The sequence below is a fragment of the Myxocyprinus asiaticus genome, chromosome 21, assembly GCF_019703515.2.
Source record: "Myxocyprinus asiaticus isolate MX2 ecotype Aquarium Trade chromosome 21, UBuf_Myxa_2, whole genome shotgun sequence".
NCBI lineage: Eukaryota > Metazoa > Chordata > Actinopteri > Cypriniformes > Catostomidae > Myxocyprinus > Myxocyprinus asiaticus.
The window spans coordinates 36,534,944-36,548,254 of NC_059364.1; the positions used below are offsets into that span (position 1 = coordinate 36,534,944).

The 13,311-nt window shown below is 39.2% G+C and overlaps 2 protein-coding genes across 4 annotated transcripts in view; one reads left to right on the forward strand and one right to left on the reverse strand.

Moving 5' to 3' along the window:
* The first annotated feature begins 267 nt into the window (after nucleotides 1-267).
* Nucleotides 268-2,858, forward strand: LOC127412181 (epithelial cell adhesion molecule-like). 3 transcript variants are annotated; one of them, XM_051648337.1, is made up of 10 exons: nucleotides 268-406; nucleotides 519-588; nucleotides 946-1,047; nucleotides 1,160-1,418; nucleotides 1,543-1,608; nucleotides 1,697-1,760; nucleotides 1,853-1,951; nucleotides 2,037-2,234; nucleotides 2,319-2,363; nucleotides 2,444-2,858. In XM_051648337.1, the coding sequence occupies exons 2-10, from the start codon at nucleotides 531-533 to the stop codon at nucleotides 2,468-2,470; spliced, it is 918 nt and encodes a 305-aa protein (XP_051504297.1). In that variant the 5' UTR covers nucleotides 268-406; nucleotides 519-530; the 3' UTR covers nucleotides 2,471-2,858. The 3 variants fall into 3 exon arrangements, with proteins under 3 accessions (XP_051504297.1, XP_051504299.1, XP_051504298.1); XM_051648339.1 differs by lacking the exon at nucleotides 946-1,047; XM_051648338.1 differs by having other exon boundaries at nucleotides 307-588.
* A 6,675-nt stretch (nucleotides 2,859-9,533) lies between these two features.
* LOC127412165 (pleckstrin homology domain-containing family H member 2-like) overlaps nucleotides 9,534-13,311 on the reverse strand; it is a 66,614-nt gene continuing 62,836 nt past the window's right edge. Inside the window, exons 29-30 of the mRNA XM_051648309.1 lie at nucleotides 13,046-13,195; nucleotides 9,534-10,907 (exon numbers count right to left, since the gene is read on the reverse strand). Of these exons, the coding sequence (XP_051504269.1) occupies nucleotides 10,722-10,907; nucleotides 13,046-13,195 (336 nt within the window). The 3' untranslated portion in view covers nucleotides 9,534-10,721. The remainder of the gene's footprint in view (nucleotides 10,908-13,045; nucleotides 13,196-13,311) is intronic.

Below are 13,311 nucleotides of genomic sequence, written 5' to 3' on the forward strand. Positions count from 1 at the left end.
CAGACATGTGTCAAATTAATATGAAAAAAGAAAAATACTTTGAACCCCAAGTGCATTTACAAAAACTTGAGAAACCCCAAAAGTGTTAGTTTGTGCCCCGCTCTCCCCTATATTTGTATAAAATGGCAGTTATACTGAGTAGGCCTACATAAAAGTATTTTTCATTAAGTCCACAGTGTGCAGGTCACGTTCAAATATGCCAAATATGGTCATGGGCGGAAAAAAGGTGAGTTGGTCTCAGAGTTAATCCCGCCCACATCTTGATTCCACCTGACGTCCCTTTACTCAAACAGGTATACATAACTTGCCACCTGTTTCGAGTTTAGATCAGTCGTTTGCCGGGGAGAACATCGCTACCCGATCTGTTCTTTATTAAGATCAGGAGTCTGGTTGGACTGTTTTATTAGTAAGGACAGCTCAGAGTTTTGTGATTACATACAAGTTGAACACGCAACTACACGTCAACTTTTCTTACTTACGGAGTATTTCCTAACTGACCTCAGTCTCTTGTTTTCCAGTTCTCACCCACAATGAAGGTTTTACTTGCCTTGTTTTTTGTGGTGTTTGTGGATGTGGTCACCTCACAATGTAAGTGTTAAAGTATCAAAATCTTATTATGTGAAAGTTAGATATCTCTAAATTAGGAAATGGTAGTGAAGTAATTAAAGTAGACAGTGACTTCAACAGTTTAACCTAGGTCTGCATTCAAACGTAAAGGTTGAAATCTAGCTAAACAGTGAGCTCTAGGGTGTGGTTCAGTAGGTAAGGGGATAGGGCAAGCTCTCCTAGGACTGGTTTGTAGGCTAATATTCAACTGCTTAAATCAACATTAGCTGGTCTCCCAGCCTAGTCAGGCTCGTTTTGGCCACCAAAGCTGGTCAGACTAGATGACTAGTTTGTTTATGCTGAGCTATTGGTTTACTTGATGTACTTTCAATCTAACAGGTGAGTGCCCCAGCATGAAATGGGCAAAATGTGATGGAACCTCATGCAATTGTACACTTGCGCTGGATGACACTATTAGGCAGGAGCTTGATTGTTCAAAGTGTAAGTTTCCCTTTGCATGTGACTTGTTAATTTGAACCAGTTATCTTACCAAAACTAGTTTTGTTGTGTCTTTTTTTTTTTTCTTATTTTTTATTTACCCCCCTCCCCACAGTAATTCCCAAGTGCTACCTCATGAAAGCGGAGATGTATCGAGCTAAGAAGGGTCAGAACACTCGTTTAATTGGAGGGAAGCCAGAAGAGACTGCCATTGTGGACAATGATGGCATCTATGACCCAGTGTGTGAGAGTAATGGCAATTTCAAAGCGGTCCAGTGTAACGGCACTGATGTGTGCTGGTGCGTCAACTCGGCAGGTGTGCGCAGAAGTGACAAGGGAGACAAAAACATCAAGTGTGAGCCTGTGGATACCTAGTGAGTGTACTTGTGATGTTAAAGTGCTTTTAATGCAAACATGACTGACACATCCAGTATATTGTGGTCTGGAGTGCACCATTGTTTGAAACAAGTAAAGATGGTCTGACAATGTTTTTCTCAGTTGGGTTCGACTTGAAATGATTCATAAAGGAGGAGTTGGAGCTTTGGATGTGGTCAAGTTGAAGACGTATGTACAGTTTTATTTCCCTGACTCTATGAAATGTATTATGGCTTTACTTGGCCATGGAGAGTGACTTTATTCTTAAATTTTGCAGTGGGATTCAGAACGCTTTGCTGGAGCGTTACAAGATAAGTAAGGACCTTGTGAAAGATGTTAAGGTAAGAACCATTTATTTACTCTTCGCAGCTTTTAAAAAAATGATGTCTAAAACAAATCTGAGTAATTACTTTATGATCCCTCCTTTTTCCAGTATGATGACAAAGGCCGTATGATTGTCGTGGATGTCCAGAAGCTTAAAGGAGACCGTACTGTAGACCTGTCCCTCATGACCTATTACATGGAGAAGGATGTAAGAATTTAATTACCTTAGTTATCCATCCTAAAAAGTGCCTTGATTTCAGTTTTTGACTCGTGTTTTTTTTTTTGGTTTTTAGATTAAGGCTCTGCCCCTGTATACTAACTCTGCACCATTTGAGGTCAGTGTTGAGGGAACCAAAGTGTCCATGGAGAACATCCTAGTGTACTATGTAGATGAAGTGCCGCCCACCATCACCATGCGGAATCTGACTGGTGGTATAATTGCTGTTATTGTGGTGGTCAGCTTGGTTGTGGTTGCAGGACTTCTTGCTCTGGTAAGTACAAATTGGTGTTTTTGTGTATGTGTACATTAACAAAGTGTGCATTTTCATTTGGATCTAACTATTCCCCTCTATTAGTTCTTCTTGGGGCGACAAGGGAAGGCCCGGTACAGCAAAGCACAGGTTGGTAGTTTTCCATTATGTCTGTATGGAACTTGCCCAGCATTAAGCAAGCTTATTTTTAATTTTCCTTTTACTTGCAGGCAAGAGAGCTGGAGACCATGTCTTAAGTCATGAATTGTGTGTACTTGAGTCCAACATCAGGAAGTACCCCATGCTGAAGTGTAGACCTGCTGTCATTTGCTTGTGACATTTTTCATATTGAGGGGAAATTGAGTCTGTTACATGCGGGTACAATTCTAAACCTTGTTTTAACTTTTTTGCTATTTAATGTAGGCTCATTTTTCAATTAGATCAATGTTTTAACATTGTACAGTTTGTGACTTGTTTTTAATAAAATCTGTTAGACTTGTGCTATGACTTAATTGACACCTGTGCCATGTACATATGTTTTGCTTTTATGCATATGGGTCAGTGTTTACAGTACATGATATGGTGCTTGATGATATTGAATAGCCCTTTACTTTGTCAACTGAAAGTTTGTTACAAATAAACTGAAGACTTGTATTTTAAACAGGAGTCCATGCACTCCTTACATAATGTTAACCCAGAGCTGTTCATCACATGCACAAGATTTGAACGTTCTTCCAGCTCAGCAAGCAGGAAATGGCAGTGCCACACTTGTTCTCTGGCTTTGAGATTTATTTATTTTTTTCTTTTCCTGAAGTCATAGCAACTCATTCTATAGACTAGTTTTGGACTTTTTTTTTTTTTTTTGGCAATTGCATTTGCTGCTTTCACAGGTTGGAGTAATACACTTAAAATTTGTAGCCCAAAGTCCTTTTTTTATTTTTGATCCTCTAAACCTTTGTACATGCCCTTTTTAAAAGACAAAGTTATTAAACTCAACCAAATGAGTTGTGGGCACAAGACTAGTAATTAAACCCATGAGAGACCAGTGCATAGAGCTGTTTGAAATAAACACAGGTCAGACCTGTTTTTCAAGTTTCAGCCAACAATGTTACTATCTTGTGCTTTGACCAGTACAAAGAAAGCAACCTTCTCTCACAAACCAGAAAACTGTTTACTCAATTTCTGTTTTGGTTGAACAGTTCATCAGGTTTTAACTTGGTATATTAATGAATGACTAGCTTGCAGCAACTTTAAAGCTTTCCCACACTTGATAAGGTGGAAACTCCACATGTTAGACTAGCAGAAGTCTTGCAAAAGCAGTTGCTGTTTTTCTTTGATCCAAGGAAGTTAGCCACATTATACAAGACTTAATTGAGGCAGATGGGAGAAGCACTGGCTTGGTTATTTTTGTAAAGGCATTTCAATTTAATACATCTCCAAACAATGCCTGGTTGGCATTCCCTGTTTTGGCCTTCTGCGGCTCCTCATTTGCCATTTAGTCTAGTTTCCCAGTCGTTTCCCCAGAAGAGAGCACTTGTTTCTTGGACAGGTTTGGGCAGATCACATTAAGCCCTCTCCCAACCACACATGCACCTGAGAGTTCTATCCAACCAGTCTTTGTTTCCATAGCAAAAAAGGATGGATTAAATAAAGCCTATCAGATGAGTGTGGGTCACAGAAGGGAGGGACATGTTTGTGACAATGGTTCCTTTCTCACCTGTTTTGGTGTACATTATCGACGATATTCTAAAGCCAGTTTATACCCGTATGACTTTCTTCTGTGGAACACAAAAGGAGATGTTTGGCAGAATGTTAGTCTCAGTCACCATCCAAAAAATGCAATGACAGAATGTTACTGTCAGTGTAACATTCTGCCAAACATTTTCCACGCAAGAAAATCATATGGGTTTGGAAAGACTTGATTAAATGATGACAGTCTTTTCATTTTTGGGTGAACTATCCCGTTAAAGCCTGGGCTTTACAGTATATAGTTAACTTTTTTGCTATATAAACTCAGCAAAAAAAGAAACGTCCCTTTTTCAGGACACTGTATTTTAAAGATCATTTTGTAAAAATCCAAATAACTTTACAGATCTTTATTGTAAAGGGTTTAAACAATGTTTTCCATTCTTGTTCAATGAACCATAAACAATTAATGAACATGCACCTGTGGAACGGTCCATCACTGGACCAGGAAGGACTTGCAAAAAGTGCTCTTCATTGATGAGTCGCGGTTTTGTCTCACCAGCGGTGATGGATCGGACTCGCGTTTATCATCGAAGGAATGAGCGTTACACCGAGGCCTGTACTCTGGAGCAGGATCGATTTGGAGGTGGAGGGTCCGCCATGGTCTGGGGCGATGTGTCACAGCATCATCGGACTGAGCTTGTTGTCATTGCAGGCAATCTCAACGCCATTGGCATCACCAGGATTGTTTTGACTGTAGCCCCGAATGTAATTTTAAATGTAGGCTACGCAATAATATTGCTCCCCCCACATCTGGGACTTGTTGGATCAGAGGGCTAGGGCCATTCACCCCCCAAAATATTGTCCGGGAACTTGCAAGTGCCTTGGTGGAAGAGTGGGGTAACATCTCAGCAAAAACTGGCAAATCTGGTGCAGTCCATGAGGAGGAGATGCACTGCAGTACTTAATGCAGCTGGTGGCCTTACCCTTTGTTCAGGGACACATTATTCCGTTTCTGTTAGTCACGTCTGTGAAACTTGTTCAGTTTATGTCTTAGTTGTTGAATCTTTGTTCAAATATTTACACATGTTAAGTTTGCTGAAAATAAAAGCAGTTGAAAGTGAGAGGGCATTACTTTTTTGCTGAGTTTAGCTATAGTCTCATGTATTATTATCGAGGTCATGTTCACACTTGGCAATACAGGTGCATCTCAATAAATTAGAATGTCGTGGAAAAGTTCATTTATTTCAGTAATTCAACTCAAATTGTGAAACTTGTGTATTAAATAAATTCAGTGCACACAGACTGAAGTAGTTTAAGTCTTTGGTTCTTTTAATTGTGATGATTTTGGCTCACATTTAACAAAAACCCACCAATTCACTATCTCAAAAAATTAGAATACATCATAAGACCAATAAAAAAAACATTTTTAGTGAATTGTTGGCCTTCTGGAAAGTATGTTCATTTACTGTATATGTACTCAATACTTGGTAGGGGCTCCTTTTGCTTTAATTACTGCCTCAATTCGGCGTGGCATGGAGGTGATCAGTTTGTGGCATTGCTGAGGTGGTATGGAAGCCCAGGTTTCTTTGACAGTGGCCTTCAGCTCATCTGCATTTTTTGGTCTCTTGTTTCTCATTTTCCTCTTGACAATACCCCATAGATTCTCTATGGGGTTCAGGTCTGGAGAGTTTGCTGGCCATTCAAGCACACCAACACCATGGTCATTTAACCAACTTTTGGTGCTTTTGGCAGTGTGGGCAGGTGCCAAATCCTGCTGGAAAATGAAATCAGCATCTTTAAAAAGCTGGTCAGCAGAAGGAAGCATGAAGTGCTCCAAAATGTCTTGGTAAACGGGTGCAGTGACTTTGGTTTTCAAAAAACACAATGGACCAACACCAGCAGATGACATTGCACCCCAAATCATCACAGACTGTGGAAACTTAACACTGGACTTCAAGCAACTTGGGCTATGAGCTTCTCCACCCTTCCTCCAGACTCTAAGACCTTGGTTTCCAAATGAAATACAAAACTTGCTCTCATCTGAAAAGAGGACTTTGGACCACTGGGCAACAGTCCAGTTCTTCTTCTCCTTAGCCCAGGTAAGACGCCTCTGACGTTGTCTGTGGTTCAGGAGTGGCTTAACAAGAGGAATACGACAACTGTAGCCAAATTCCTTGACATGTCTGTGTGTGGTGGCTCTTGATGCCTTGACCCCAGCCTCAGTCCATTCCTTGTGAAGTTCACCCAAATTCTTGAATCGATTTTGCTTGACAGTCATAAGGCTGCGGTTCTCTCGGTTGGTCGTGCATCTTTTTCTTCCACACTTTTTCCTTCCACTCAACTTTCTGTTAACATGCTTGGATACAGCACTCTGTGAACAGCCAGCTTCTTTGGCAATGAATGTTTGTGGCTTACCCTCCTTGTGAAGGGTGTCAATGATTGTCTTGTGGACAACTGTCAGATCAGCAGTCTTCCCCATGATTGTGTAGCCTAGTGAACCAAACTGAGAGACCATTTTGAAGGCTCAGGAAAACTTTGCAGGTGTTTTGAGTTGATTAGCTGGTTGGCATGTCACCATATTCTAATTTTTTGAGATAGTGAATTGGTGGGTTTTTGTTAAATGTGAGCCAAAATCATCACAATTAAAAGAACCAAAGACTTAAACTACTTCAGTCTGTGTGCATTGAATTTATTTAATACACGAGTTTCACAATTTGAGTTGAATTACTGAAATAAATGAACTTTTCCATGACATTCTAATTTATTGAGATGCACCTGTATACTCTGCATTCCTGCTGTAACAATGAGTCAAGACTGGTGAACACACACCAACAAACGGTCAGAGGTTGAAAACTTGTTTGGCTACAATCTGAATTGCAGGGCAATTTTCTAAACAACATAGCAAAATAATTGAAAAATGGAATTGGCTTGATTCAGTGTAATGATATGAGGCAGTCTGTGTCTAGAACAAGGAGAAACACTCCCATAACATGACAAAAACAACTCTTTGCTAAGTGGGAGGATATGGGATATGGGAAATACCCAGTAGTGAATTCTCAGGGCCAGCAAAGCCTTCTTTGCTGGCCTAACATGCCAAATATATATTTTTCATTCTCAATCACCTTTTTGCCTATGTATTTTTAATCGCTTTCCACTCTTAATTAATCCACAAACAAATAGTTTTAAAAGTTTATCCAGTCAGAATTTATTCCTTGATGCTTACAAGCAAAGTGTGACAACTGTTTCACAAATCACATGCCTGAAGCAGCGCATGAGTTTGAGCTCCACCCCGTCAGGCCTTCAGAATTTCTACAGAATCCCTCAACAGTGTAAGTGAATGAGCAACTAAAGTCAGATTGTCAGATTCATCAGCCAATCAGATTGATTGATTTGTTCTTGGTGGGTGTGATCTTTAGGATATGTCCCAGTCGAGGCCTTCTAGCTGGCCTTAAGTGACGCAATCACGCTTTAAGTGACGTAATTTGAAAGCGAAGAGCGCGAGATCATCACTGCCACATCGCCATTGAGAAAGAGATCCTTATGGATTTAAAAACACGAGCTGATCTGCATGAATGTGTGATTGCTTAATTTATTAAACAGGAAAGGAGGACTGATTTTCACTTCAAGTAAATTGGTAAGTGCTTTTTGCATTGTTATAGCAACATTTGTTTATTGTAAATTAGGCTGCTTGAGCATTCAGTGTCGGATCAAGTTTTGAAAAGTAGTGCTGCGTTCCATTCAACTCGGAAAGTCGGATTTTACAACTTCCTACTAGGAAAAGTGCAATGGAATGCATCTTAAAGTCAGAATTACAACTTGTAGGCTTGTGCAGAAATTCTCATCTCGCCGAGATGCAGGGGCATGATGTCACACAAACATGTCGACACTCAGGGAGATATACAAGTAAGTGATAAACATTCACTTTATTAAGTAATATCGATAAATGAGTTTGTTTCCACATTACATGATATTAAAGCTTGTTTAACAAACGCCTGCAGAAACATGTGTATAAAACATTATAATCTCTTTTGATAATCATACACCCGAAGCACAAATGCTAGTGCTGCAGCATTGTTTTAACAGTTTGGTTGCTAAGAGACATCTCAAATGAGAGTCAAACCCCTGCTATGCTAATGGGAGCGTTGCAGTTTTGTTTCCTTAAACGTCACCTTCCAAATATCGGGGAATGGAATGCATTCATGGTCGGAGATATCAAGTAGGAATATCCCACATCCAACTTGAATGGAACGCAGCATAACCGTGTACCCTGACGAAATGAAATTTATTGCAAGCAACATTTAAATCACAAATATCATTAGATACATTTTTCCATGTATTATAGACCTCCTTGGTAGATTTATATGAAAAATTATGATTTCTGACATTTCACAAACAGTCATGCTGCAGTTAAAATTAGTCTTGCTTGAGCATTAAGTGTCGTTTCAAGTTCTGGCTTTCATGCGTGGACATGTTTTTAAAATGTCAGTTGGTATTATTAGTTGACTGCCACATAATATATGATGGGCATATGGTGTCTCATTCATTGTGAAACTGTGTTTACTTAATGGCATGAATCACACTGAAGGCCTAGACTTAAAATGCACGGCCGCGGCTGGAAATACCTAGTTTTTATTTCCAGTGGATTGGGAATTTAAAGCAATTTGGGGACCAATACAGGCAATCTGCCAAAAAAAAGACATTTGACTAATAAGCCAAAAGAGTTTGCATGATGAAAATACTGATGGAAAGAAAACCAGTGTAAAAGCTAAGCCAATAGCTTTCCAAAAAGCAAATGTTCATACATATCTAGTGCAAAGACAAAAATGTTGGATTAATTGCCTATTAATAGGCTTAACTGGTTAAATACATATTCATAACTATTCAGGTGACATACAGATCATACATAATCAAGTTAAATACATCCATCTAGAAATAATTTATAACATACTGTACATACTGTAAATGTTTGTTTAACCTAAAAAAAAAATGATTCATTTTCCATTTTGACAGTAAGGATGTTTATTTAAAGTTGTACACATAGGCCTATAATACTCATAGATAATACATTTTAGAATTAAATAATTATGACATCATCTGTTACAGGGTCCCTTGTTCGAAAGTGTTCGTGGAAAGAGAAACAACACCACAATCATAAAATCTTAAAATATTTGCAGGTTAAAATTACTTAATAATAATAATAATAATAATAATAATAATAAAGATTGAACTAGATTTAACCTTCCAGTTTGTGCTTCACTGCATAACTTGCATTAGAAATGTAAGAGCATGATAGAATTCATATTTAAAATTATTTATAAATGTTATACGGCCTGTCCAGTATCAATCATCCCTCTAAAATCCCCCAGCCATCTTAAATTCTTAAAACCATCACTAGACTCCATGCTTGCTTTTTTTTCCCCTAAAATAACCCCACACATTCTGTCTTTACAATGCACTTCCTGTATCATAATCCTAACATTCTCTATGTATGTACATGCTTAAACATGCTAACGTTTAAGTATTCTGTGTGGGATGTTAAATAGTTATAACATTGCTCATTCTTTCACAGTTCACTTTCATTTACTGGAAACATCTTTGAATTTTTTTACATTGAGTGCACTTTTTGTGATGACAAGAAATGCATTAGTTTTTACATAGAGCCCAAAACTTTCTGTCTTATAACATTAAACTTTGTACAGAATTATTACCGTACCATATTGACATGACAAAGTGTATTTACTGTAGGTGAACATCATCCTCAAACCATTAAAAAGAAATAAGAAACTATTTTGTTTGAAGAAAACAAAGCCTATATTAGGACCATTACGACTTTTGCATTGTGATATTATCGCTACAATGGGCCAACATAACTATATCTGGTACGAAACCTAATTACGTATTTACATTAAAACTTGTTTGAGTCAAAAGATTAGAGTCTCTAGTTTCAGCAGATATGCCATTTTTAAAATTTGAGTGATTTATCCCGAACCTAAACGCATATACAATGTACAGTAATGTGTACTTTAGCAAATTTGTTCCTTTATTTTCTGGGCATTATTACATTGAGAATCAATAGGTTCATCCAAAAGCTGGAAAATGTTGCTTTCAGAGGATTTATATGGAGTTAGGGTGAAAATAAGTTGCATTTTGAAATGTTCTGAAACCAGTGCAGACAGACAGCACAGTGGAGGTTAAGTCATTCACTGAATAGGAAGCATGGGAGCATCCTATTGTACGGTAATACGGTAATACTTCTATGCAGATAAGTGCATTCACTCCTAAAATTCTGAAACTGAACTTTTGGTTGGATATTAGGAGTGAATGTACTTAGCTGCATATAGAGCTATAGAATGCTCCCTATTTAGTGAATGACTTAACCTCCAGTGTGCTTGAATAACCAACACTTCTGAAAACATAATAAACAGTTTGATATAAAAAAAAAAATGACTCTATAGCTTGGTATTATTTAAAATTTCACAACTTGGTGAACAGCGGTATGAATTTTTAGAAAGACTATTTGCAATACATTTTTTTTGTATTTTTGTATTTTTTATGTTTGTTAAGTGCTACTAGTTACAAACCAAAAAGGGAAATGGAAAATGCACACAGCAGTCACGGCTGGGTCTCAGGAGGTTAAGCAAAATATAATTTAAATTTTGGGGTGAAACGTAACCTGGGCATGTTTTTCATGAGATTCTCCCATTTTTGTGTTAAGAACAACTGTCCATGTCACCCTTGGCCCCAACAGGAAGTCACAGCACAATCCTTCAAAATCTGTAGTCCAGCCACTAACATAAAAACAGTCCAATAATGGACGTATTACAGGAGAGTGGGTGCTTTACTGGGTCTGCAGGCCGCTGGTGGAGACTTGCTCCTTGATTCTTTGCTCTTCAGCTCTCCAGACTGGGCCAGCAGCAGGGCTGGGGCAGACAGGTGGTGGGCTGCTGCTTTTTGCTGTTGGGTGCTGTTAATGTAACTGGCTACAAGCAATGTCAGGTCACGAACCTGGGAAACAGAACAACGAAAATCTGTATGCATGTTGAAACAAATTCTGAAGCAGTTTCCTGTTGCAGTATTTCCATTCTCTAGTTTTTTATAAAACAGGTATGAAGTGGCCATATGACTTTTGGTTGAAACCAAATTGCCAGCTCTTGTAAGCCAAAGATGGGCAGCACGGGGTGCCACCCTTCACAAAGCACTCTACTATTCTGCTGTACTGCGCAATAGCTGCCGTTTTATGGGATTAAGTCTACTATACAGTGCATATAGAAAATATTCATACCCCTTAATTTTTTCACATTTTGTTATGTTGCAGACTTTAAATATGCTTTAAATTATTTTTTTCCCCACATCAATCTACATTCCATACCCCATAATGACAAAGCAAAAACCAGATTTTTGATAACTTTGCAAATTTATTACAATTAAAAAACTGAAATATCACATTGTCATAAGTATTCAGACCCTTTGCTATGACACTTGAAATTTAGCTCAGGTGCATCCCATTTCTCTGGATCATCTTTGAGATGTTTCTACACTTTGATTGGAAGCCACCTGTGGCAAATTCAATTGACTGGACATGATTTGGAAAGGCACACACCTTTCTATATAAGGTCTCACAGCTGAAAATGCATATCAGAGCAAAAACCAAGCCATGAGGTCAAAAGGAACTGCCTGCAGAGCTCAGAGACAGGATTGTGTTTAGGCAAAGATCTGGGGAAGGCTACAAACAATTTTTTTGGCTGCATTGAAGATTCCCAAGAGCACAGTGGCCTTCATAATTCTTAAATGGAAGAAGTTTGGAACAACCAGGACTCTTCCTAGAGCTGGCCGCCCGGCCAAACTGAGCAATCGCGGTATTAGGACCTTGGTGAGAGAGGTGACCAAGAACACGATGGTCACTCTGATTGAGCTCCAGAGATCATGTGTGGAGATGGGAGAAACCTGCAGCAGGACAACCATCACTGCAACACTCCACAGGTCTGGGCTTTATGGCAGAGTGGCCAGACGGAATCCTCTCCTCAGTGCAAGACACATAAAAAAGCACCTAAAGGTTCTCTGGTCTGATGAAATGAAGACTGAACTGTTTGGCCTCAATACAAAGCGTCATGTCTGGAGGAAACCAGGCACCACTCATCACCTGCGCAATACCATCCCAACGGTGAAGCATGGTGGTGGTAGCATCATGCTGTGGGGGTGTTTTTTAGCTGCAGGGACTGGTCGGGGTTGAAGAAAAGCTGAATGCAGCAAAATACATAGATATCCTTAATGGAAACCTGGTCCAGAGCGCTCAGGACCTCAGACTGGGCCGAAGGTTCAACTTCCTACAGGACAATGACCCTAAGCACACAGCCAAGACAATGCAAGAGTGGCTTAGGGACAACCCGAGTGCAAGAGTGGCTGGCCCAGCCAGAACCCGGACTTGAACCCAATCGAACATCTCTGGAGAGACCTGAAAATGGCTGTCCACTGATGGTCGCCATCCAACCTGACAGAGCTTGAGAGGATCTGCAGAGAAGAATGGCAGAAAATCCCCAAATCCAGGTGTGCAAAGCTTGCTGCATCATACCCAAAAAGACTTGAGGCTGTAATCACTGCCAAAGGTGCTTCAACTAAGTACTGAGTTAAGGGTTTGAATACTTATTTCAGTTTTTTCTTTTTAATACATTTGCAGATATCAAAAATCAGGTTTTTACATTGTCATTATGGGGTTTGGAGTGTAGACTGATGTGAAAAAAATAGAATAATTTAAAGCATTTTAGCATAAGGCTGCAACATAACAAAATATGGAAAAAAAATGAAGGGGTTTGAATTCTGAATGCACTGTAAGTTCTACCAGCCCCTTTCATTAATTGATTTCTGTCCCAGCAGCCAGGTTACTTTTTTCAAGCAGCTCCCTATGCTGTATTTTCCTTTACAAAATAAATGCAATCATCCACTGTAGGTCATGATGGACTGCATTGATCCCTGGCTGTTTCTAGTCCCAGTCCATTCATGGTATGAAATGCTGAAAATGGTTGAATGCCATCTTTTAATAGTTATACATGACACACAAAAGGTATTAATCAGTCTGTGTGTTTCTGGTTTGCATTCTGTCAGTTTCTATGTTGAAGACCGAACACATCGAAGAGCCATATACTTACCTTAGAGGGGGCCATAGCAAACAGATGCTTCTCAGTGGCCTTATCTTTGGACGTGTTGGTACTAGGACCCAGAGCTACTGCCAGCATGAAGTGCTGACCACACGCCCCAAATGTCACAATGTTTTTATGAGCATGAGATGCTAGTACTTTCTAACAGATAAAACAAAGGATGAAGAGTCAACTTAGGGCTTCACTTACACTTTGAAATAGTTTGAAATAATGTGAAAAACTGCTGTAGTACTGGTGGGAATACTTTGTTTACTTAC